Raw genomic sequence first — 21,957 nt, forward strand, 5'->3', positions numbered from 1 at the left:
GATCCAAAGCCAAGTGAAGACAGTAATTTCAAAAGACTTTTTGAAATATCCCTATATGCAAGTATTTGTCTTTAAAACTCTGAATATGCTTTATAGAAATGCCCAAACATCTTTTGTCTTCCATTTGTAGATTGTGCCCAGAGCTTAAGTGACCCCTAGGCACTTAGTAAACCACAGCAGTGACAAGACTGGCTTCCAACATTCCTTAAAACAGTTTTCAGTCTGGTAAACCACAGCAGTAATAAATGTCCATATATGTACACAATAGACTGCAAGGCAAATCTGTGGAACTTAATCCCTAGTTTAGGGAGATTATTAACTGTCTCTTGCTCTACACATGCAAAATTATTGCAATTTCCTTCCCTCCCAGGATTTTTTCCCAAGTATTTATTGTCTGCGACTAATTATTTTCTGGTATTCCTATAAACCATTTGCTTCTTAAAGATCCAGTGACTTTCTGTTACCAGCACAAACTGAGGAAATGAATATCAATCATTCTGTGATTATTTGCAGGAAATAAAAGTGTGAGATAGCAATGAGCCTAGGCCAAGAAGGAAGAACAGCATTGCAGTGCTTTTTATAAGGAGAGCCAAAAATATTTTTTGTGTGCTCAGCTGTTATTTTCTGAATGTTATAGCTTTCTTCCTTTTGTGAACTCTACCTTCTTTGGATTAGGTCCTACTACCACTGAACTCAGAACATTTGTTATTAGCCTCAGTGAGAACAGGATCAAGCCATTGTCTGTGTGTTCATCCTTGCCTTAACCCATGTTGCTGTTTGGTGGGATACTGCAAGGGACAAAAATGCTTTTGGTTTCCCAGAATCTTTCTGAGTGTTTGTATCTGATCCTTGCAGACAGCACAAGCCTCTCTGAGTGAAATAGGTTTGGAGCTGACTGTTTCCAGCAAAGCTTTTTGAAACCAGTGTGAAGCCTCTGTAAAATGTTGAATCTCCTTGCTCAGTAGCTGCTTTTCTGAAGTCTGCATTGTGCTTCAGGTTCTGCTAAGCCATGCTACAGTGAGCATGATGAATAGCAGGCAAATTGCCTTTGGTCACTGCTTGGAAATCAAGATGTTTGCTGGCTCACCCCATTCTTTCATAAATACCTTCTGGAGCTCCGGGAAGTACGATGGTGCACCATATCCCAGAGTGTTAATTTTTAATGTCTTCTGCACGTAATGGACTTGACTGTAATTACGAGTCCCACGGCACTCAGTCACTGCTGGCAGCGTGGAAAAAGATGACTGCAGGTCCGTGTGGCTCCACAATTAGGGATTGAAACATTGATCATTTTCATTCCCAGGAGCAGAGGAAACAGTTGTATGAATTTAAAGCAAAAGCTTCAATGGAAAGATGCAAGCCAATAAACATTACCCTGCAATCTATTAAATTTAGACTTTGCAACATCATCCTCCTGCACTGAATAAAACTGACTGAAACCTGGGCAGGGCAAAGTGGTTTTGACAAGCCTATGCTTACGTCCAGAATAATCCAAGTGAATAAGCATGTAGGCAGTGATGCAGAGATAACCTAGTCTAAAAAATTCTCCAGGTTTTTTTTTTCTCAGTAGTGTTATTTTTAACTTGCAGGCCCGTGTTTCTTTTTTACATGAAATCTTGAAGCTGACAGCATCCATTTCAGACTTGAAAATGAAAGGAAGCTATCTGAAAGAACAGCAGAGCTGGGATTTTTAGGCCTGATCAGGTTGGCATATCTTGGTGGGCAGATTCCTCCTCCTTTCATGAGCCCAAATTGACTTTACTGAACAGTGCACGGTTCTTCCCTATACCAGGTTTAATGTAGGATAAGGCAGCTAAACCCTTGCACCAGCAGAAGCTGGATCCTGCTTTGTCATCTGCCAGCTTTTCAGAGTACTGAATAGAGGTGGAAGGATTTTTAGACAAATAATTCTCTCTCTGAAAGCAATACTCCCATATTCCTGTTGTCGCACTAGATTGTTTCAAGATCAGATTTTTAATTTCCTTTTGAAAGTGTGGTGGTGGCCCTTTTTTGTTTGGTTTTATTATTTTGTTTTGTGTGTAACTCATAGGGTAAAGCTTTGGGAACCATTGCAAAAGGAAAATCAGCTTGAATCTCTGCTCTTCATTCAAGTCACTGGCAATACTTGCTCTGAATTCAGTGATGCAAAACCACTCCTGTACTATACTTAGTGCATTCAAGCTTAAATCAAATCCTAACACTTTCTACCAGTGCAGAAACCACATTTAAAACACAAGAGGAGAAAAAAAAAATCTTTCTCTGTGACAGGAAATCAATTTAATCCATTTATTGTTTGTTTGTGTTTTCCAGGCTTATATTTGGAACACTTTACCCCGCGTATTATTCTTACAAAGCCGTGAAATCAAAGGACATCAAAGAATATGTGAGTAATGAGGTTTGTGGCTGTGCTGGGGGGTTGTTTTCTAAGATTGCTCCTCACCACACTGGAAAGGTGTTGCCAGTATTCTGGGAAAGCTCATAAAGCAGAGCAAGGGGCAGACTGGCCTCAAGGTGGACTGGTTGATTGCTGGGCACAAATGAGACTTGGGTTTGTGCTTCTGGCTCCAGTGCAGAGCTGATGTGCTCCTTGACAAATGTGTACTCTTCCTCTGGTGGTGAGATATACCACCGACTTAAAAGGCATTTGGCATCCAGAGCTTTGTGTGCTCTTCTTTGTTTCTGAAGAGCAGCATAAATCAAAGCCTTTTCAAAAAGCCTTGAAGCTTTAACTGCTCATTCAAAACAAGGATAAGAGGAGGCAACTCGAAGTACATACGACTGAATCCTCAGACAGGAACATCCTTCCTTGCAGGGCGACCTATTTACAGGCAGATCTGGCAGCTGGATGTGCTCTCTTTTTCCTTTTTGCTGAAAAATCTTCCCTGGGCCCTGGTTTCTAAAGGCATATGGGGCCAGCAGGGAAAGTGAAACGAGAGAGAATCAAAAGTACTTGGATGCTGTTGGGGTCCTGTAGGATTTGTAGTGCCCTTCACAACCTGAGCTCGTTTAACTTCACTGAACAGCTCATCCTCCAGATCTTGACTCTTCAATCCTCTCAAGATCCCAGGGATAACAAGCCCATTTTCTCATCTGGATAACAGCATAGATGTCTATCCCATTAAATCTTTAGTGCAAACTCAATCTGGGACTCACTGTGGCTGCTAAGGGTTTTGTTTATAGTTTTCCTCCTTCAGAAAATGTTTTTGGGTATTTTGAGAATCATAAATGTTACAGAACACAGCAGATACTTAAGGCAAAATGTCTCTGCAGCCCTTGCACAGCTGTGCTTCTCAGGGCCTCTTTGCTTGAAAATGCTGAAGATGTGCACAAGCATCTCCAAGCAGTGTCTGCCACTGATACTTAACATTTCCATAGTCCCTTTCTGGAAGGGATTTTGTTGAAGGGTCCAGTTCCTGTTGGAAATTTAGTTGTAAAAGAGGAAGTCACATCAGGCACTTGTGGTTGTGACGCAAAAGTGAGGACAGCTGATCTAAGACCTGCTCTGCCCTTACAATTGATTTCAGTTTAGCATAGCAGTTGTGGCAATGTATCCATTAAGGCCTGATTAAAATACATATAAATGAAATAATAATTCACACTGACACAGGAGGAACCTTCACTTATTAATCAAAACTTATATCACTCTGAAGTAATTTTATTCTGCTTGGTAATAGTAATTTTGATGAATGTTTTAAGCTGATCCAAGGCCATCCACACCAGGTCTTGGTTTGTGTTTAAAAGTTTTGCTGGCAGTAATGTCTAACTGAGAGAGCCATGTTGGCACTGAGGCTCTGAGGAGTCACAGTTACATAAAAAGTCTGGCAGAAGCTGTACCAGGAAGATGATGCTCTCAGGCATTTGGCAGTGCCATTATTGCTGTAACACCACATATAAATATAAATATGCACATAAATTGGATCCCAGGAGAGCAGTTATGTAGCAGAGTGACAGGTTATCAGGGAATAATTCCAGTACCTACAGGGAGGTGGAGACTATTAGTACTGTCCCCACTGTATCAGGGAGAAAATGGGGATATCATTTCCAAGCTGGTGAAATCCAGATTTATTGATGCCTCCATCTTCCTTTCCCCAGAGCAGCACCTAGTGTAGGTATCCCTCTTGTACTCTTTTCCCTCCAACCTTTCTTTAGACTATTGCAGTTGCACCAGCCTTAATTAACATGGTCCCATTCTCAAATTCATGGATTTTAATGGATTTTACTTCCTTAAGCTTGCTAATATTCCAGCAAAGCTGCTTAGGGAACTCCATTTTCAAATGCACCTAATTAAACAACAGTTGTCAGTTAAATTAACAACCTTTGTTTCACCATCTTTTTCCATCCTAAGAAGAACCAACATTACATACTTCAGAATAGCTGAGCTTTGCTTTTAGATGCCATTTAGTGCTCAGTGACAAAAATTCCCAAATTCTTGAATTACTTGAGGTACTACAGTTCATCTGAGCAGGTCACCATCCCCAAAGACTCTCTTGCAGTCACCCCAAAGGAAACCATCACCCATGAAAGTGGAGTTTCCCTAGTTGAGCAGAGACAGCACAGCACATGCTCTCAGTACCAGGGTGAGGTAAAACACTTCTCCCTAAGCCCCAGGCAAGGGATTTAAACTCTTGCCCTTGTCGCTGCACTAGGTGTGGGTGGGAGCAGGCACAACCACTCCAGGGCTGCCCATTGAGTCAGTAAATTGTGGTGAGTTGATTGTGCTCCTGAACCCTGGATTATGGGATGGGCAGTTACCTCTTTACCTTTTCCTGGCTGTAGGTGTTATGTAAGTAATTACATTTAGTCTTAACTGGAGTTTGGCCAACACCCTTATTTTAACATTTGGTATAAACACGAGCCAAGGAAGATTTTTAATGCCCTGTGATAGGGCTATCATGCTCTGTTGGCCAGTGGAGTTTCTGTAAGGACAGAGTCAGGCTGTTCTTCTTTTCCTGAGACCAGCCCCAAAGGCCACAGTCACCTTCCCAAGGGCTGTGCAAATCTGACACGTGTTATGTGCTGAAGTGGGGCAAACTGGCACCTTCAAGTCCACAGTAATTGCTAAATACACAGTGGGGAGGGGTGAGGGGGTAAGAATTTCCTTTCCTGTGAGAGTTATTCTGTGCACTTGTGCCTGTAAGAGATAGTTTGAGACTGTTTTTGTTTACCAGGTCAAGTGGATGATGTACTGGATCATATTCGCACTCTTCACAACAGCAGAGACATTCACGGATATCTTTCTTTGCTGGTAAGCACCAGAGGGGAGAGGCTCTTTGGCATGAGATGAAAAGCAAATGGAAATGTTTACAAGGGGAAAAAAGGCACATAAAGGTGCACTGAGTCCTGTACAGGGGTTCAGCAGTTCAAGTGCATAGAGGGTTTTTGTCTGCAGGAGACATGCTTCCTTTCCCAGTGCTGTCACAGGAAAAACAAAAAATAAGTGGAAAGGCTCAGTGGTACCTCATTAGTGGGAAATCATTACTGGAGTCTCAGGCCCTGCTTGTCAGGGAGGCACAGCTGACTGCCCAGTTGGATGCTTGCAGAGGTCATCACATAAACAACAGTTGATTTAGCTACAGGCAGAGTTTTAGCCTTGCCTGGCTGTACCTTCCAGTTACACAGACTGTGGATCAGGTACAAACAGCCCTGCAGCACAAGACTTTGTAGGCTGCTCTGTGGGTATTTGTTCCTGGGATGTTTTGCCAGACATAGTCCTGCTTAGGTCAGGTTTCTGGTCTGATGGAGGACAGTGACAAGCCACACTGAGGTGGCACTCTGGTGCCCGTGGAAGGATTCCTGGTAAGCTTTGTCAGAATGAGAGCACATAAATGCCCAGTTGTCAGATCCAGTTCCTTTTGGTTTGGGTGTTTGCTGCTTGGTTGCCCATTATGGTAAGACCTTTCTACCAGAAACCAGCGAGATCAGTAGACTTTAGGATGAAAATTTAACTGTAGTGCATGGCCCTTACAGCCTGTTCCTGCATAGCACTGCGTGCCTTGAGTTCTCCAGATGAAGGAAATTGGGAGAACTTGGCAACATGTCAGATCCACTGAAAAGGAGATAAAAGACAGTATTATCTATCTCATTTGCATGCAGATCCACCTCTCCTGTGTTCGTCTGGAGCTTTGTTTTTTTTTTGGAGGATGAATTATGTGGGTCTGTCAGGAGAAATAGCGAGGGCTCATCCTGCCTGTGGAATCAAGTGTGTTGTAGAGCTCCTCAGAGAGGTGGGAGACCAACCTGGCACATCCATGCTCAGAGCAGAGCATTGCAGTGGCCCACTGTGTCAGACCTGGCTGCTGGCTGGCCTGGCTGGCTCAGTGACAGCTCTGTGTGACACAGGAGCCTGGCTGGGTCCAGCTGGGCTGGTGCACAGCCATCACAGCTCTCTGCACTGCTCTTGCTTGCAAGGGGTAACAATTGTTCATCACTCTGCTGCCAGCAACATGCCTGCCCACATGAAGATCCTGCTGGGTGGCCAGTCTTGAGCTCTGGGCTTTGTCCTCCAGAAAAGGATAATTTTATCTCACGATGTCCCTGGCTGCTTATTGCAGCTAAAGTGTGAACTGTTGTTAATATCCTCCATATTTTGCAGCCCTACCTGAAAGTCAGTGTGGATTTGCACCTTTATGTTGTTTGGACAACAAAGGTTCTTGTGTTTCAGTTTCAGTCATGTAAGCTTAAAAGCTGAGAGGCAGAGAGATGGAAAGTGCATAAATATAACAATGAAATATTGGTTTGCTGGTTTGGTCTTTGCCTTCTCATAATCACTGGGGGTGCTGTGAAGGCAGCACCTGTGATCGTTGCATATAGAAAGCTCCTCTAATCACACATCAGAGTCTCTTCCAGACCATTAAATAATGTCCTGATAACCAGGTAAAGATTCACCCACATGCATCATTGAGATGTGTTCAAAACTAAGTCAATAAGCTTTAATCTTCGGATTTTTTGGAAAGCAAAAGCTGCCTTGAGCTAGGCTGGCAAATCCCTACCTGTGCTCAGCATCTCTAATTAAAGGGCAGTGGTTAAATTTGGAGCAGACAGTAACCCTCTTTTTCTTCTAGGTTTCCATTCTACTATGAACTCAAAATAGCTTTTGTAGCTTGGCTGCTGTCTCCGTACACAAAAGGCTCCAGCCTCCTGTACAGGAAATTTGTCCATCCAACGCTGTCTTCAAAAGAAAAGGTAATCACAGGTGCCTGGGTCCTCTCTGGGTGGAACAGAACTATGGTGTGTTTACTCCAGTCCCTGTGTCATTCATTTTCATGGAAGGATTGGGAGTTGCTGATTTTCTTCCTCTATAATTTGATCCCCACCTTTTGGTTGGTGTTTTTGTTCTTTGTGATTGTTGTGTTTTTAAATACTGGCATCTGTTCGGTGCACTCACACTTATTAACTCATCTCTGTGCAGTTGAGAAGTGGGGAGGGAGTGAGATAAAAATATCTCCTGAGCTGCTTTGCATGTACTGGGTGATTATAGCTGGAGTGCTCTGTTGTGGCTAGATATAACAAATAGAGAAACTTGGTCTGGCAGCCAGGACTCTTCAGCTTTGTTCCCAGCTCTGCCTAAAACATTGCACAGCAGTGAGACAAACAGCCCAGGCAGTCTAAAATGGGCTTAGCAAGCACATGCCTGGCTGTGTAGTGTGGTGAAAAAAGACATGTAGCATGTTGAGGTCGTAGGTTAAAAAATGTCTTGCTCAAATTAAAAATGCTAATTTTGGGAGGGGGACATTGCAACTTGGATCATTTGCCTGCCCAGGAGATTCCTGTGGCTGCGAATGGGACACTGTCAGGCAGATCCATTTGGCTAGTGTGAATAAATGGACTAAGGACAGTTATTGTCACATTCCAACACCCAAACTGCTGAGTGAGGAACTGCTTCCTACATTGGCAATTTGAAAATGAATGCTCTCTGTTTTGCCATGGGCAGTGAAGGAGCAGTTGGATCTCAGTCCTGTCCAAGGAGGACAGTGGGAATCAGTCCTCTTTCTCTGCTTCCCCTTGCTTGTGCTTCTCCCAAGTAGGACTCATGCATTTTGAGTTGCCACCTCTTACCTATGGGGAATAGGGAGAGCAGCCAGCAACTCCTCACAGCCTCCAGTCCCTACTAACCCAGCACATCCACCAGCTGACTGCTAGAAGTCATTGCTATCATTATCATCCAGACCCCATGTCCTGAGGGAGGGAGAATAAAGACAGGAACCTCCCTAACTGTTTCACTGTATGTTAAGCAGCATCAAAGTCCAGAAGCTCTGGGCCTACTGATTCCATGGGCTGCTGTGACGTGCAGAGATATCCCAGATATTTCTGAGGCCACCTGTCCTGGGCACAAGGCAGTGCAGCTTCAGCTGCCCAGTGTCATCATAGGATTATTTTTAACTGTGAGGCAATCCCATTTGTCTTTGGAGTGCATGGTTTGCAAATGGCTATTGGTCCATGTTGATCAGGCAGATTGCTCTTGCTTCCAGGACCCCAACTTTGAGTCCCAGTCTTCCCTTTGTAGAATAAAGAGTTCCCAAACCCTGCAATGGGAGTTTCTGACCCCCAAGAAACTTTTCCTCTTTGCAAATGTTGGCTGTGCACTTCTTTCCAGGCACAGTGGAGGAAATGGGGGACATCTACCTCCATAAAGTATGACCTGACTCTGCCAAGAGTTTGAGGCTGGGAGCATAAGCCTGCACTTGTCCTTCTTGTGCTTTTTTAATTATTTGTTTTGCTTTCTGCTCTGACAGGAGATCGATGACTGCCTCATCCAGGCAAAAGACCGGAGCTACGACGCCCTTGTGCACTTTGGGAAGCGGGGGCTGAACGTTGCAGCCACGGCAGCCGTCATGGCAGCGTCCAAGGTAAAGGTGCAGGTCAGGCTGGGGACTCATTAACCTCTTACCTGCATCCACCTCCAGGAGCAGCTGCAGTGGGGAGGGGGAGAGATGGTGGGAAGAGGGATTCTCTCATTATTTTGTATAGTGACCTATAATTTTGTGTAGTGACAGGAAAGAAGGTGATGTTCATGATGTCTAGAAGTTCTTCTGCAAGGCATACACATAACATAAGTGGTGTATAATTATCTGCAGAGGTGTTCTATAAGAGTGAATGGGAAGTGCCATTAGTTGCTTTTGGAGAATGAGTAGATATTGGATGAGGGGTTTCATCTGAAGGGGTGTATCCTACACTCTCTTCCTGGCTTCGAGCCAAACCCAGAAAACAGCTGTTATCTGTTGTTCCTTTTCTTGCATAAAAGCTGCAAGGATTTGATAACTGCATTTTAGGGTCCTGCCCTCTGGCCACGGGCTATCATGGCTTAGAGTCGATGTGCACAGTGTGTTTTGGGGGTGAGACCTGGCTACTGTGCCTGTTGCAAAAGGATAGTTACAAACATACGGACAAGGAAGGTACTACTAGTAGGAACAACATGAGAATGGGAGCTGAAGGAAGTTATTTTCCTCTGGCAAATGCTTTTGCTATGACCTCAGGCACATTACTTTAGTGTGTCTTTGCCTTACGTCCAGCAAAAATGCGTAATGCATCCTTGGGAGGCCAAATACCATAAAATCTATAAAGTTGAATGCAAGGTATTACAGAAGGGGGAAGCCCAAAGGGTGTGCCATGCTCATGGGATCACAAGGATATGCTAAACCCCAACATTTTCTCCCTTTTCCCTGCCTAACATTGTGCAGACTGTGTTGTCAGGCCTATCTTCTCCTGAACTGTTGTTCTTCAGTAGGGAGACTCTTCTAACACAGGGACTGTGAGATAAACCAAATCTGGACTGAAACCTGAATAAACATGGAGCCAGGGCAGTGCTGTGTATCGTATGCCCAATGAAATAACATTTTTGTGATGCCTCCAGGACACTTAACACTTTTGCTGCTGCCATGTAAGCCTGAAGAAGTCACACTGGGGACATAAATAGGCTCTAGGAATGCCAGTTTTGCAGCAGTGCCTTTGCTCTGAGCCTCTTCCTACAAGGTGCTGCAGACTGTGCTAGAGCTGTTTTTAGGACACAGTGAGAAACTATGTGTGAATCCCAAAGGAATTCTGGCTCCTCTCTAGGTAGCTCCTGAATATGAGAAGCTCAACAGTAACCTAAACCCACAGTGCCAACCTGTTCCTCCATCAGGACTGCAACAGTGTCTGCATCAGCTGTTCAGCTGGAATGAACAGTCAGCACCACAGTTTTCCTTCACACTGTTGCACTTTCCTGGTGTTTTTCTTAAGAATCTCTTCTTCCTTGAAATGTGGTTTCAGTGGCAATGGGGAAAAGAGAGAAGAGTGTCCACGGGACAAGGAAGCTGTTGTTTTTCATAGTTGATGAAACTCCCCATTCAGTGGTGGAAGGAAACAACTCTGTGACTCGTGTGGTGTTGCTGTACTGCTCATCTGCCAGCACAACTCGAGAGAAAACTTTTAAGATATTGCAACCTGTAAATGGGCCAGAAGAGTCTTTCCTGCACATTGCTTGGGGAGGGGAAAATGATTTGTTAATCAGATTGAGAGGTTGTTACTGAATAGATTGATTGATTTTTACAACAAAGCAAGGACTGTTCAAGTGTTTCCTTCAGCCTTCACATTTAAATTACTCTGAATGTATGAGGAAAACATAGGACCCCTGGCTTTCTTCACTACTTTTGCTTGTGGCTTCCAGCAAGTTGCTTGTTTCTGTTTGCCTCAGGGTGCAGATCCAACAGAGAGTGTGAGCCGAGCTGACAGCTCTCCTCCTCCAAAATGGGGTAGTGCTCCAGCTCCCAGTGTGCACCAGCATTTTGGACCTCCTCAGGTTATCTCTAACCTATCAGAAAGGCAGTCCTGAAAGAAAAAGAAAGGGGTATGTTCTTTTGAGCCCACAAATGGATCTTGAGTGCCTGAGCCAGCATAAGGAAAGGGATTGAACTGCATTGTGAGGAGCATGGCCAGAGGAAAGGAAAGCAAGATCATCCCTTCCTGGGGTTGGGAAGCAGACAGATTATCTGTGCTGTTCATGGAACTACACCCCAGTCCATTCCCAGTGTAATACCCAGGAATGGTTAAAGCACCTCCTGTCCCTTGCCTTCTGAGACGGAATGTGCCGCTGTTCTGGCAGGGAGGGCTGCCTGCTGTGAATTACAGCCTGCTGTGAATTACAGCCTGCTATGTTGCAGTGCAGAAATGCTGAGCTGGGGTTCCTCAGGTAGTCAGGATGTGCTTTAGGCAGGTGTGGATGTGTCCCCATGTAGCTGTCCCTGCTGCTGTGGAGGGAGCTGTTTAGAGAGAGGAGGGATACAACAGGCAGGGCTGGGAACTCTTTCTGTTGCCCTGTTTTCAGCTGCTGTCAGCTATGTGTCAACACCCTTTACTTGCTCACTTGAGAAGGTATAACAGAGCCAGATTATCCCGTGTGAGAGAAGTTTAAATGACTAATTATCTGGAAAACACTTTGAGCAGACAGATGCCAGACCAGACTGCAGTGCTGTCCTTAGGGGGAAGTTTCCAGGGAAGGAGGAAAGAGAACACTATTTCTAAGGCTTATCATGGCTTTCCCAATGCCAAGATTTAAGGGTATCCAGCTAGTCTGTGGTGTTGAGTGTAGATGGGAAAGTGAGCTATCCATTTGGTGTCAGCCTTTGAAGGATTGTGTTAAAATTGGAACCTACAGAGATGATGATTTATTCTGAAGCACTGAGCTCCTGCAGCTTCCATGGAAAACATGGCTTTTACCAGCAAGTGATTGTGAGGATTATTTACTGCTTCACTTGCATTACTGGGAGAGGAAAAGATGCTTTTGTATGCAGAAAAAGACCCTCAGACTTTGCAAATCAACTTCACGTAGTGGCATACACAGTGAGCTGCTGGGCTGAAAAGGGACCTGTTTTCAGTAAATTAGCTGGAATCTAAAGGCTCCTATACCTGGAGAACACGTCTCATGCTGTGCATAGCCCTGTCCTCTCCTTTCTGTCTGAGCTGTGATCCATCATGGCGTTTTGTCTTTCCTGATAAGATCTTTGGGTAAGGCCCATCTTTTAATTCTTTTCATCCATCATATTTTTTTAATCCATTCTTTTTGTTCATTGTATTTTTTACTCCATTGTGTTCATCCTTCATCTTTTTATTTGTGCAGCACAATGCCTCTGGCTCGCTGATTACCATTCGTGTGTGACAGGCTGTTGCTTATATATTTACTGCAGGCTAAGATGCTGCAAGCTGTGCACAGCCACACCTTTCTTATCTCTGATCCCCTGTCCCTTTCCTTTTTCTACCTTAAATATCCTATAGTTTCAGTTAGCCAACTGCAGGCTTGTCCTCCCCCCTCCTCCTGCTCCCTGCCCCTGCTCTGTTTTGTTTTGAAGCCACAGTTGTGCTAACGCTGGCACAAACCTGTGCCAGTTCATTTTACAGGCTGAGGAGCTGTCAGTGGCCCAAGCACCCCAGGTCTGCCCAGCTGGCTCACTTGGGTGTTTTCTCTCTCTCCAGAGAGTCTATTTTTGATGCTCACTAGGCAAACAGAATGTTGGAGATCTGGTTTATCACCCCTGCTCAACACAGATCTCTTCCCTGCCCCCAGCAGCTCACATCCCCACCAAGGAGTATAATCTCATTTGGGTCTCTAATCCTGGTCTCATCTCTTGGTGATTCTGTCACATATAGTGACTTCAAGTGGGTCAGTCCTAAGTGGTAAGATTAAATGACCAGGCAGTAAATCCTGCTGCTCTTTTTGTGTTTTCAATTAGTTCCAGCTAATTCAGCCATTCCTATTCCTGAAGAGCCCTGGGCACTGATCACCACCCTCTTTGCAGCTCACCTTGGTGGAGAGAAAACAAGCAGAAAAGGAGCTGCTTTTGGGTCACAGCAGAAGGGAGCAGCAGCAGCAACAGGGCTGTCACAGCCCCAGTCTGGGGCTGCTGCAAGGCCTTGGCCAGGCACTGCATCCCTCAGATGGATCCTGGACATAAGGGGGCTTTTCATTGCACCAGTCAGGTTTCCCAGTAAGCAGCTGGGATACATGTGGCTGTGGCAAGGAGAGGCTCCAGTGGCTTGGAAGCAGCACCAACCTTCTCCAGCACACTTGGATGTACTCCCTTGCTGTCACCACACTCCCAGCACTTATCCTCCACCTGTCACCCACAGCCTCCTACCACCTGCTGCTTTGCCATGTCCCCAGTCCCCAACTCTTCTATCCCTGCTTGCTGCCCAGCCCTGCCATTGCCTCCTGTCTTTCTACAACCCACACATCACCAGTTTTACACTCTCCCCAGCTCTCTCACTCTCTCTTTCAAGCTCCCGGGTTTCCCATATCCTGTTTGGATGTATCCTTATTCCCCACCCTGAACAAACCAATTCTGCCAAAGCGACACACAGCTTTCCCCACCTGAAGAAAACTCCTGCTCCCAACCACTTAAAAATCCTCAAGCTGCAGCCTCAACTCTGCTTTTCAAAGGAGATTTGGAGACAACATCCCACTGCCAGCAGATCAGTGTACTCCAGAGGTTTCTGATACTGCACCTTCCCCTGCCTTTCTCCTGCCCTTCTGTAGGTAAGGGGCAGAGCAGCTGGTGCTGTCACCCACTGTGTGCCGCTTCTACAGGGGAGTGGAGCTGGCAGTGGGCACAGAGCCTTGGCAGGAGAAGACAAAGAGGTGCTGGGAGCAGGCACACATGACTGGTGTCAGTGAAAAGCCCATTTGTGCCTCCTAATAAGTCTGAGAAACAGTCCAGGAGCCTTTCATGCGTGGGGAAATGTGGCTGGCGGTGCTGCTGCAGCCAGCAGTCACTGCATGCATCGTTCAAAGGAGCAGGCATGCAGGCAGACAGGCAGGAGGGTTTCAGGATGTGCATCCACCTGCTTAACCAGGAGTGCAGCCTCAGCAGCTCCCAAACCACCTGTCTGGGCTGGCATTTCTGTTCTGTTCATTTCTGTTTCCACCTTTGGGCTCACCTTCCCCTGCAGGGTTATAGCCTCATTACCTTAGGCCCAAGAAATTCATCATGAAGTTTTTCAGTACATTTGCTGTTTTTTAAACCAGAACACTGGGAGTAAAAGGCTGGTGATGATTTAGGCTTTGTCCTCTATGGACAAAAAGCATCTTTTAATTAATTTCTAGTATCCAGAAATTAATGGGTGTAGTATGGGTGTAGCCATTGCAATTGCCCGAAAATCAATATTTCGATCCCTAATTTACCCTGTGATTTTAGACCTATTTACTGTGGAAACTGGGAGAAAAATGCTTGTCTGGGAGACACATGCTGCCTTTTGTGGCCTAACAGTGGAGAAGTGCACTTGTACTTGAATTGGGAGAGGGAGGCAGGGGGTGGGGAGCATCCTTTCCCTTAAGATGCTTGCTAAAGCCTCTTTGTAATGATTAGATCCCCCTGCTCAGAGGGAGAGGGCTCCTTTGCTGAGCAAACATCTGGGAGCACAGTTGTGACCAATCTGCTTAGCACCACGTCTGTGATGGCCACATCATGTGCCCTGATCAGTAGCATGGCCTAGAGCTGCAGAGGTCAGGAGTGATTCAGAGGTCACAGTCTGAGAAGCCTTTGGGGACACTTTACTGTTATATCAGAGGGGAAAGGATCTCCATTTGGGATCCAATTTACGCCAATAAAGAGGAACAACAAATGGCTTTCTTAAAATATATGGTAGCATGCCACTGATTACAGTACTTTGTGAAGTATTCTTGTCACATGTGATGCATCTTTTATTCAGAAGTCTTTAAGAATCTGTTTTTCACAAATCTATAGAATCCCAATGCTGTTTGAGTTAGAATCCAGGTAACTCTTTCCAGTTTCTCTTTCATGTTGGCTGTTTGGTTGAGCAAACAACACTTACTGAATGCACAGGACAGCAGAACCAAAAAAATAGATTTATACAGAGAGACTAGTGTGGGAGAAACAATAACAAGGAGTTCCCCAGAGAGGAAATTAACTGCACAAACAAAAAGGGTGGATGAAATTATGTTTCCACCAGCAATATTAATGTCAGCTGGTTTCCCTTTGAGTCTTTATTACTGTCTGACATTTCCTAACAGGTAGCTCTTCCAGACCAGGCATGGCACGCAGGCCCTGGCCATAAATAAGGATATTGCTTGTAGGATATTTGTGTAGGATATGGTGACAGAAGCAATTTACTCCTTCACTCATGCCTGTGCTCAGACCATAAAGCTGATGCTTTTGCTCAGGGCCTGCCTGCAGCCAGACATGAGGAAGCTTCTGTGTGCAAACTGCTGCACACTGCTGTGAGCAATTCCCCACTGTCACCCTGCTGCTCAGGAGAACTGTCAGTCACCAGGACTGAAATGACTGCCACGTGTCCCTCACATAATCCTGTGCCTTCATTAGTCATTAGGCCTGACACTGGGGATTTCTCCAGTGGGAAGCATCATTCAAGTGTAAGGAGTGGAGTGGCAGCCCACTATGTTTGTAATTTGCTTTACTCTTTAAAAGCATATGTTAGGTGACACCTTGTGAGCTGGGGTTATGGAGAGTGGTTTCTCCATCTCTCTGGGGAAGCTGAGGAAGGGAGAACCAATGTTCAGAGTGTAGTCCACAGGTGGGTGTCCCTGCTTTTTATGTGTATGTGAGTCCCTGCACATGGTGCCCAGTGTCATGCTCAAGTCTCACCTCGATTACTTATGCTTCAAACAGATCTTATTCTCAAAGCTTTTATGTGTGTTGCCACAATGGCTCTCTTTTTTCCCTTTGCTAGGTCTCTCAGCTACTCCATTTACACTTGTATTGGGACCAGAAAAAAGGGCAGGTAATCTGCTGAGTGCTTTTACTAACCCCTAACTAATGTCTGCTCCCTGTTAGACTAGTTGTTAGACTAGTTATTAGACTAGTTTGGACTGTTTTCAGCTGAGATTGGGCTGAGGCCAAGTGCTGTCTGCTCTGCTTCCAGTGGGTAGATTCTGCGTGCTGAGCTTTAAAAGCCTGTCCTTGATCTCATCAGCAAATTGCCTTCCAAGTGCCCTGCTGGCAGTCCAAGAGACTCCAGCTCCAGGCAGGGAGCTCTGTACATGGAACACTCATTTAACTGGGCTGATTGCTGCTTCAGTGGCCAAGCTGCTGTGTTTGCTGTTATGTTCTCACTAATGGATGAAGGGAGCCTCTCTCCCTCTGCTGTGATCCCTCTGAGGGTGGTTGGGGTTGCAGTGGAACTTTTGAGGGATCTCTGGCAGGTGTGTCTGGGGCAGTCCTGCTGACATAAATGACATCCTGGCAAAGTGCACTTCACCTTGTAGTGGACACTGGCAGGATGGAGGCTGCAACGTGCATGCAGACATCTGTGGAGGAGAACTACTGACCACAGTTACAGCAAAAAGAGAGGAGAACATTAACAGATTGAGGATTGTGCTGGAAGTGTGCTGAGCGTGGCTTAGTGTTCCCTTGCTTGTCCATTAACTGATGTTCCTAAGAGGCAAAAGGCCAGGAGGTGCCATCCTGCATTAACACTGATTGTATTAAAAACTTATTTTTTGTGACTTGGCAGTTTTGGGTTCCTGATTTTTCGTGCTGTGTCGTAGTTTCCACAGCTGCAAAATGGAATTTGTAGGTATTAGAGGTGTTTTGAAGCCTAAATAATGTTTACAAAATTCAATTACATTTTCAGACTGAAGGAATGATAAAATCTAGACACTGTTATTTGTTTATACTTAGATCATATTCAATGAGACTGTTATATAAATTGCAGATTTTTAAGTTATGTGCTTAATTTTATTTACGTTAGCTTTAGCTACCTACATATGTGAGGTATTTATAATGAATATTTCCACTGAATGTAAACCCAGTTTTTTCCAGACTCCTAAATGCATCTCCCTCTAACAGGTTTAAGTTCAAATGGGAATGCAGAGACTGATTACAAAGTGGTAAAAGAAATTAAGACAGTTCCAGTTCTTTCTGATGGAGTGCCTTTTACTGTGCTTGTCCCAATGCAGATGTCAGTTTTTGAAAATGTTTCTGATCCTTCCAGGCAAATACTGGTTGGATTGGTGATTGTGCTCTGAACCCAGAGAGGTTGGTGTTTGTTTATTTAGATGATGATGGTGATTCTGTAACTTGAAGAGGAAGGCAGAGTGCAGGCTGCTGGCTCTGGAAGTTCAGTGTTTTCGTACTGTTTTGTCATATTCTTTAAAGCAAAAAGGAGAGAAAGTGCTAGCTGTGGGTGAGGAAGGAATGTCTATACTACAGCTGTCATTTTGACCAAATCAGGCAGATAATACTTAAATTAGTTTTAGATTAATTACTATGCCATGTAGATGGGAGCTTTAACTTCACTTAGAATCACAAATGAGCTCCTGCAGCATGTCTCGATGGCCAGTGCTCCCATACTGTTTGTGCAGTCATGAATCTAAATAAGGTTGATACCAAGTGATAGCAGTGACTGGGCAGTGATATTACCATGTCCTTTTTACTATTTGTCTTTTATCCTATTCAGAAGCACTGAGCCTTGGCTTCCCTGTAAAAAGAGAACTTGTGAGGTTGGTAGATCCTGGGGGAAGGAGAGGCAAAGGAAGCCTGAAGAGCTCTGCTTTCAGTTTGTGCTTTACCTTCACCTACGGGCAAGATCAGATGAATTTGGGGACAGATGCACCTTAGTGATCAGGGAACAGAGACACCTATTCCCACCTGTGCCCCCCAAACCTCACTGTCTAGCAAACTCACTGTGTGTAAATCACAAGTGCCATGCCTACAGGGATGGCAGGAAGAAGCTGGATGAGAAGTTGAGTCCAGGCAGGGAGTCTTATGTCCAGGGGAGTTAAGGCTCAGTTTTCCAGCACCATTTTGTGGTTGTGTCCTCTAAAGTCCCGAAAACACCGGTCCCACACTGCCAGCACAATCATCCTGGCAATTGTTGGTGTTCAGGGAGGAGGAGAGGGAGGTGGTGTCATCCTTAGTCCCACAGCCCTCCCAGTCACCATTTTCAGCAGGCTGTGTAATAACAGGGAGCTGTTTCTCTGTTGACACGGTGAAATGGTGTTACTACAGCTACTGCCATGCTGTCACTGCTGTCACACTCTCCAGGATAAAACCAGCCCAGATCTGTGTGGATGTGCTGCAAACATGCCTCTGGCCTGCAGCACAGGACCTGGAGCCTCTCTCTGTGCTGAAATTCCCGGGATATCTCTCATGTCTATAGCAGTTGGAAGAGCATCTGCATGATCATGGCCACAACAGCAAACAAAAATCCCCCAAACAGCTGCTCCTCATCTCCCACATGATTGTTTTAACAAAACACAGCCCAAAACATGTGCTGTGCTAAATCTATTCTGTTGAGAAGTAAAGCTATTAACTTGTTATTTTCTTCGCTAATAAATGATGAGTCTTTGTGGAATAATAAGTATTACATCTTGATAAAGTCTTTATTTCTAAAACATAGCTCTGCAAACACTCACCATGCTGGCTTTTCAAATGTTTGTGATTTCCTACACACCAGCTGCTTATGTGGCAGGGAAATAAAGGTTGGAAAACAATATTTTCCATTTTATTCTGAAACCATCCCCATCCTGTGGTAATTTCTGTCACATTTCTATTTGGGGTCAAGTAAAAATGTGGTAACTGGGAAAGAACTGTGAGTGTTACACTGTATTTTAGCAGGAAGTAAATCGAGTCTATCCCTACTCGAGGCCAAAGGTGCAGTAACTGGAAAGAAAAGCAGTGGAACTCTGCAGGTTTTTGCAGGTGTTCAGTGCCTTCACTCAGCCCAGGCTTTTGCTGTTCTTGCTATTTCTGATATTCAGAAAAATCATTTCATAGAATGGTAGGAACAGTAATATTTTGCTATTGTCTGTTTTAGAAACAGTCTTTATTTTTGCTGTTAGAAACTCAAATTAAAGCAAAAATTAAGAAAAGGCAATTTTAGTTCTTTTTTCCTGGAGAAAGTCAAGTTGTTTAGCTCAGCTGCTTCAGTCTGTGCTCAAGGCTCTGTATTACATGCTGACAGGCACATATCAGGTCCCCGTTTCAAAGCTCTCTCTGGGCCTTTGATCATTCTATGCTGCTATATCACAAGGTGCAATGCAAGAATATTAACACATCTTCTTCATTTTCAATGTGTTGGTGTCATCTTCCCTGCCAGGTTGGTCTGGCACATGAATCTCATCTCTAGCCTGACTCATGTTCACATCCATAAATTGCTGTCTGGAATGAAATGGAATTTGGGTTAGCTGGCTGAGCAGAGCAGCTGGGGGGAGGTTAAAGCCTGAGCCCTGCTGACACTTGAGCTGGGTGTGAGGCAGGAATACAGCACTCAAGTTACAGTTCAGCAGTTGCTAACCCTGTGGCTTTGCTGGCCCACTCATTCTGCAATAGCAAAATGTTATTTAATGGTCAGCTTGCTCTCAGTGTTGTAATCAGGCTGCAGGGTAGGATATCTGGTGTTGGCTTTGAATCAGTCAGTGAGAATAGAGTGTCTGTGCAGGAATTCAGTGCAAGTTCCAAAACCCAGCCAGAACTGTGCTGAACTCTGGGCAGCTGAGATCTCACCCAGCTGATCAGCCATGCAAGGCAACTACAGTTCCCAGCCCAGTAACATTGCAGAGTAAATGTAGCTTACACTGGCCCAAGGGGATTAACTGGGGATGCCTCTTGGAGTGAGAACATACCCCAAGAGTGGCTCATCCACTGGCAGGAGAAACCAAAATTCAGGCATCAACTCTTGTGCCAGGCTGGAGAATGTGAGGGCAGAGGTGAGAGTTTGGTAAAACTTAAGTTCTAAGGATTCCACTGCCATGCATGTAAAATCAGCAACATAATATGTCTTGGTATATAAGCAAAGAAGCCCCATTGATTTAAAATACTTCAAAAGTAGAATAGGCTAGTGGGAAATAGCAAAGTAAGTCTGCTGCTTCTCTGTAATAATCTGCAGGAAAGCTAAATGTGGAGTTGAGAAGGAAGTTTGAACCTGTTTTTCTTGTACAAAAAGCTTCAGGCTGAAAAGCTGGGTGATTACTGGTCTGTCACTTTTCTTGAATGTAAAAAGTGCAGACTGTCACAGTGACTGTAGGTATAAGCCTCTGATGCCCTCTCTACTTACACACCCTAAAAGTAAGCTGCTGAGGAATTTGTATGAGGTAGACGCACTGATTTTCCTTTACTGTGCATGCAGGATTTCTGAAGTGGTGTTGATCAGTCAGTAAATTATTGCTTTTCCTTCCCAATGGATCAATGCCAGTGCAGAGGGGACAGGCAGTGTTGCCTAACAGCTTTAGCAAGGCATGTGTCCAGTCTTAATTTCAATTGTAGCTGTTCAGGATGGGCCCTTTCTCTCTGCCAGGCCAGCACAGAGTGAACTCTCCACTGGCCTTGACCTGGGTCAGAATATTCCCAACTGCAGCCCACAAGGGAGCAGTGACATGGTCCAGCCCCAGCCTAAAGCCTCTGGCAGTGGTCAGGCTGTGGTGCCTGGAAAAATACAAGTCTAGATGAAAGTGGTGGGTAAATTGCTACAGCTTGCCTTATCTTTTTGTTAAACAGGACAATATTTACAGTCTGTTATTTGCCTTCTTTTTGATTTCATCTCAGTCAAAGCATCTACTGAGTTTTTCCTAATTTACAGTTGCAGAAAGAATGTTAGAATCAGGCTCTATGTGTTTATTTCAGTATTCTTTCAAGACTATGCGCTGTGAAGTATCTTTCAGATCCTCCCCCCTCAATAAAATGTTAAAACATAAATTTAATTTTTATCAGTTATGCAGTTTATATTCTGAATGTCATTGAATATAGCTCAAAATTTCTATGATTCCATATGGATTGGATTTCCTGGTGTTCCTACTTTATGGCTGTGGTGTATTATGAGGGTTACAGAATACTTACAGTCAACTTATAATGGGATGTAGTTTTAATGGAAAGCGTAATTTAATCAATCCATCCTTTACAGTTACATTCCTTTCAACAAGGAATATATTTATTGCCAAATTGAGAATTAGTGTAAAAAAAAAGAAAAAAATTACATTAGCTAATTTCTTCTTTAAGCTGCATGAAAAAAAATTGTTATATTTCTTGGGATTTAGCAATCTCTTTTTATTACTTTAAAATTTCAAATTTTCTGTGGTCTGGAGATGTTGTGTATTGCTGAGAATGGCTGGATGAATATCATCATAGATGATTAACTTTAAAAGGGAGTTATTTTGATGCAGGCCATTTAATTGTGATTCTGAAGCCAAGCATCTGTTTGATTCATTCCTTGTGAAGAAAAGTAGCTACTACAAAAAGACACAACAACATCCTGCTCCTTTACAGTGGCCAAGGCTGCTCTGTGCTCAGATCACTGCAAAGAAGAATCAGAGATGTTTGCCAAAGAACCACTCCAAAAGGAAGAGCCAAGAGAGGGAACGATGCTTTGAGCAACACATTTTTGTATCTCTAGATTACTGGACAACACATTTTTTTTCTCTTCCTATTGTCCTGATGGATTTCAACGAGCAAGAGAGACAAAAAGTCTCAAAATGTTGGATCTAACTTTGTATTATTTACTTTCTTGTTTGACTAGGGACAGGGAGCCCTGTCTGAGAGACTACGGAGCTTTAGCATGCAGGACCTCTCGACGATTCGCGGAGACAGCAGCAGCACTGTTCCTCCTTCGGTCACTGTACGAACAAGTAGCAAACAGAGCCACCCAAAACCATCCAGAAGTGCATCAGAAGGCACTGGCAGCTCAGGTAAGTGCCAGTGTTATTTTCAGTGTTGTGCTGTCTGGAATATCACACTGTTCAATGAAGTCATGCCCTTGGCAGGAACAGAGAGAAACAGACACTGCAGGCAGCACATACCAGAATTCCCAGGACACAGACGTGCTCTTGAGCCTCTTGGCACTTAGGAGAAAAAAACAGGATCATCATTTGATGGTTACTATTCCTGGCTGGTACCAAGGATGGGATTTGAGCCTGCAGAGAAGCCAGACTCAGTCTTTGCAACCTGAGCTGGAAAGTTGGGCTGGGGGCTGCAAGCCATGCTGAAAAACCTCTGTCTCCTAAGGGCAATGGTTTGT

At 44.5% G+C, this 21,957-nt stretch overlaps 1 protein-coding gene across 4 annotated transcripts in view; it reads left to right on the plus strand.

The window, feature by feature from the left end:
- REEP1 (receptor accessory protein 1) overlaps positions 1-21,957 on the plus strand; it is a 65,900-nt gene that overhangs the window by 25,040 nt on the left and 18,903 nt on the right. For all 4 annotated transcript variants that reach the window (XM_063401418.1, XM_063401417.1, XM_063401416.1 and 1 more), the window contains exons 2-6: positions 2,311-2,383; positions 5,169-5,245; positions 7,062-7,182; positions 8,733-8,846; positions 21,460-21,628. In XM_063401418.1, the coding sequence (XP_063257488.1) occupies positions 2,311-2,383; positions 5,169-5,245; positions 7,062-7,182; positions 8,733-8,846; positions 21,460-21,628 (554 nt within the window). The remainder of the gene's footprint in view (positions 1-2,310; positions 2,384-5,168; positions 5,246-7,061; positions 7,183-8,732; positions 8,847-21,459; positions 21,629-21,957) is intronic.

This window comes from Prinia subflava, chromosome 7 (assembly GCF_021018805.1).
Source record: "Prinia subflava isolate CZ2003 ecotype Zambia chromosome 7, Cam_Psub_1.2, whole genome shotgun sequence".
Taxonomy (NCBI): Eukaryota; Metazoa; Chordata; class Aves; order Passeriformes; family Cisticolidae; genus Prinia; species Prinia subflava.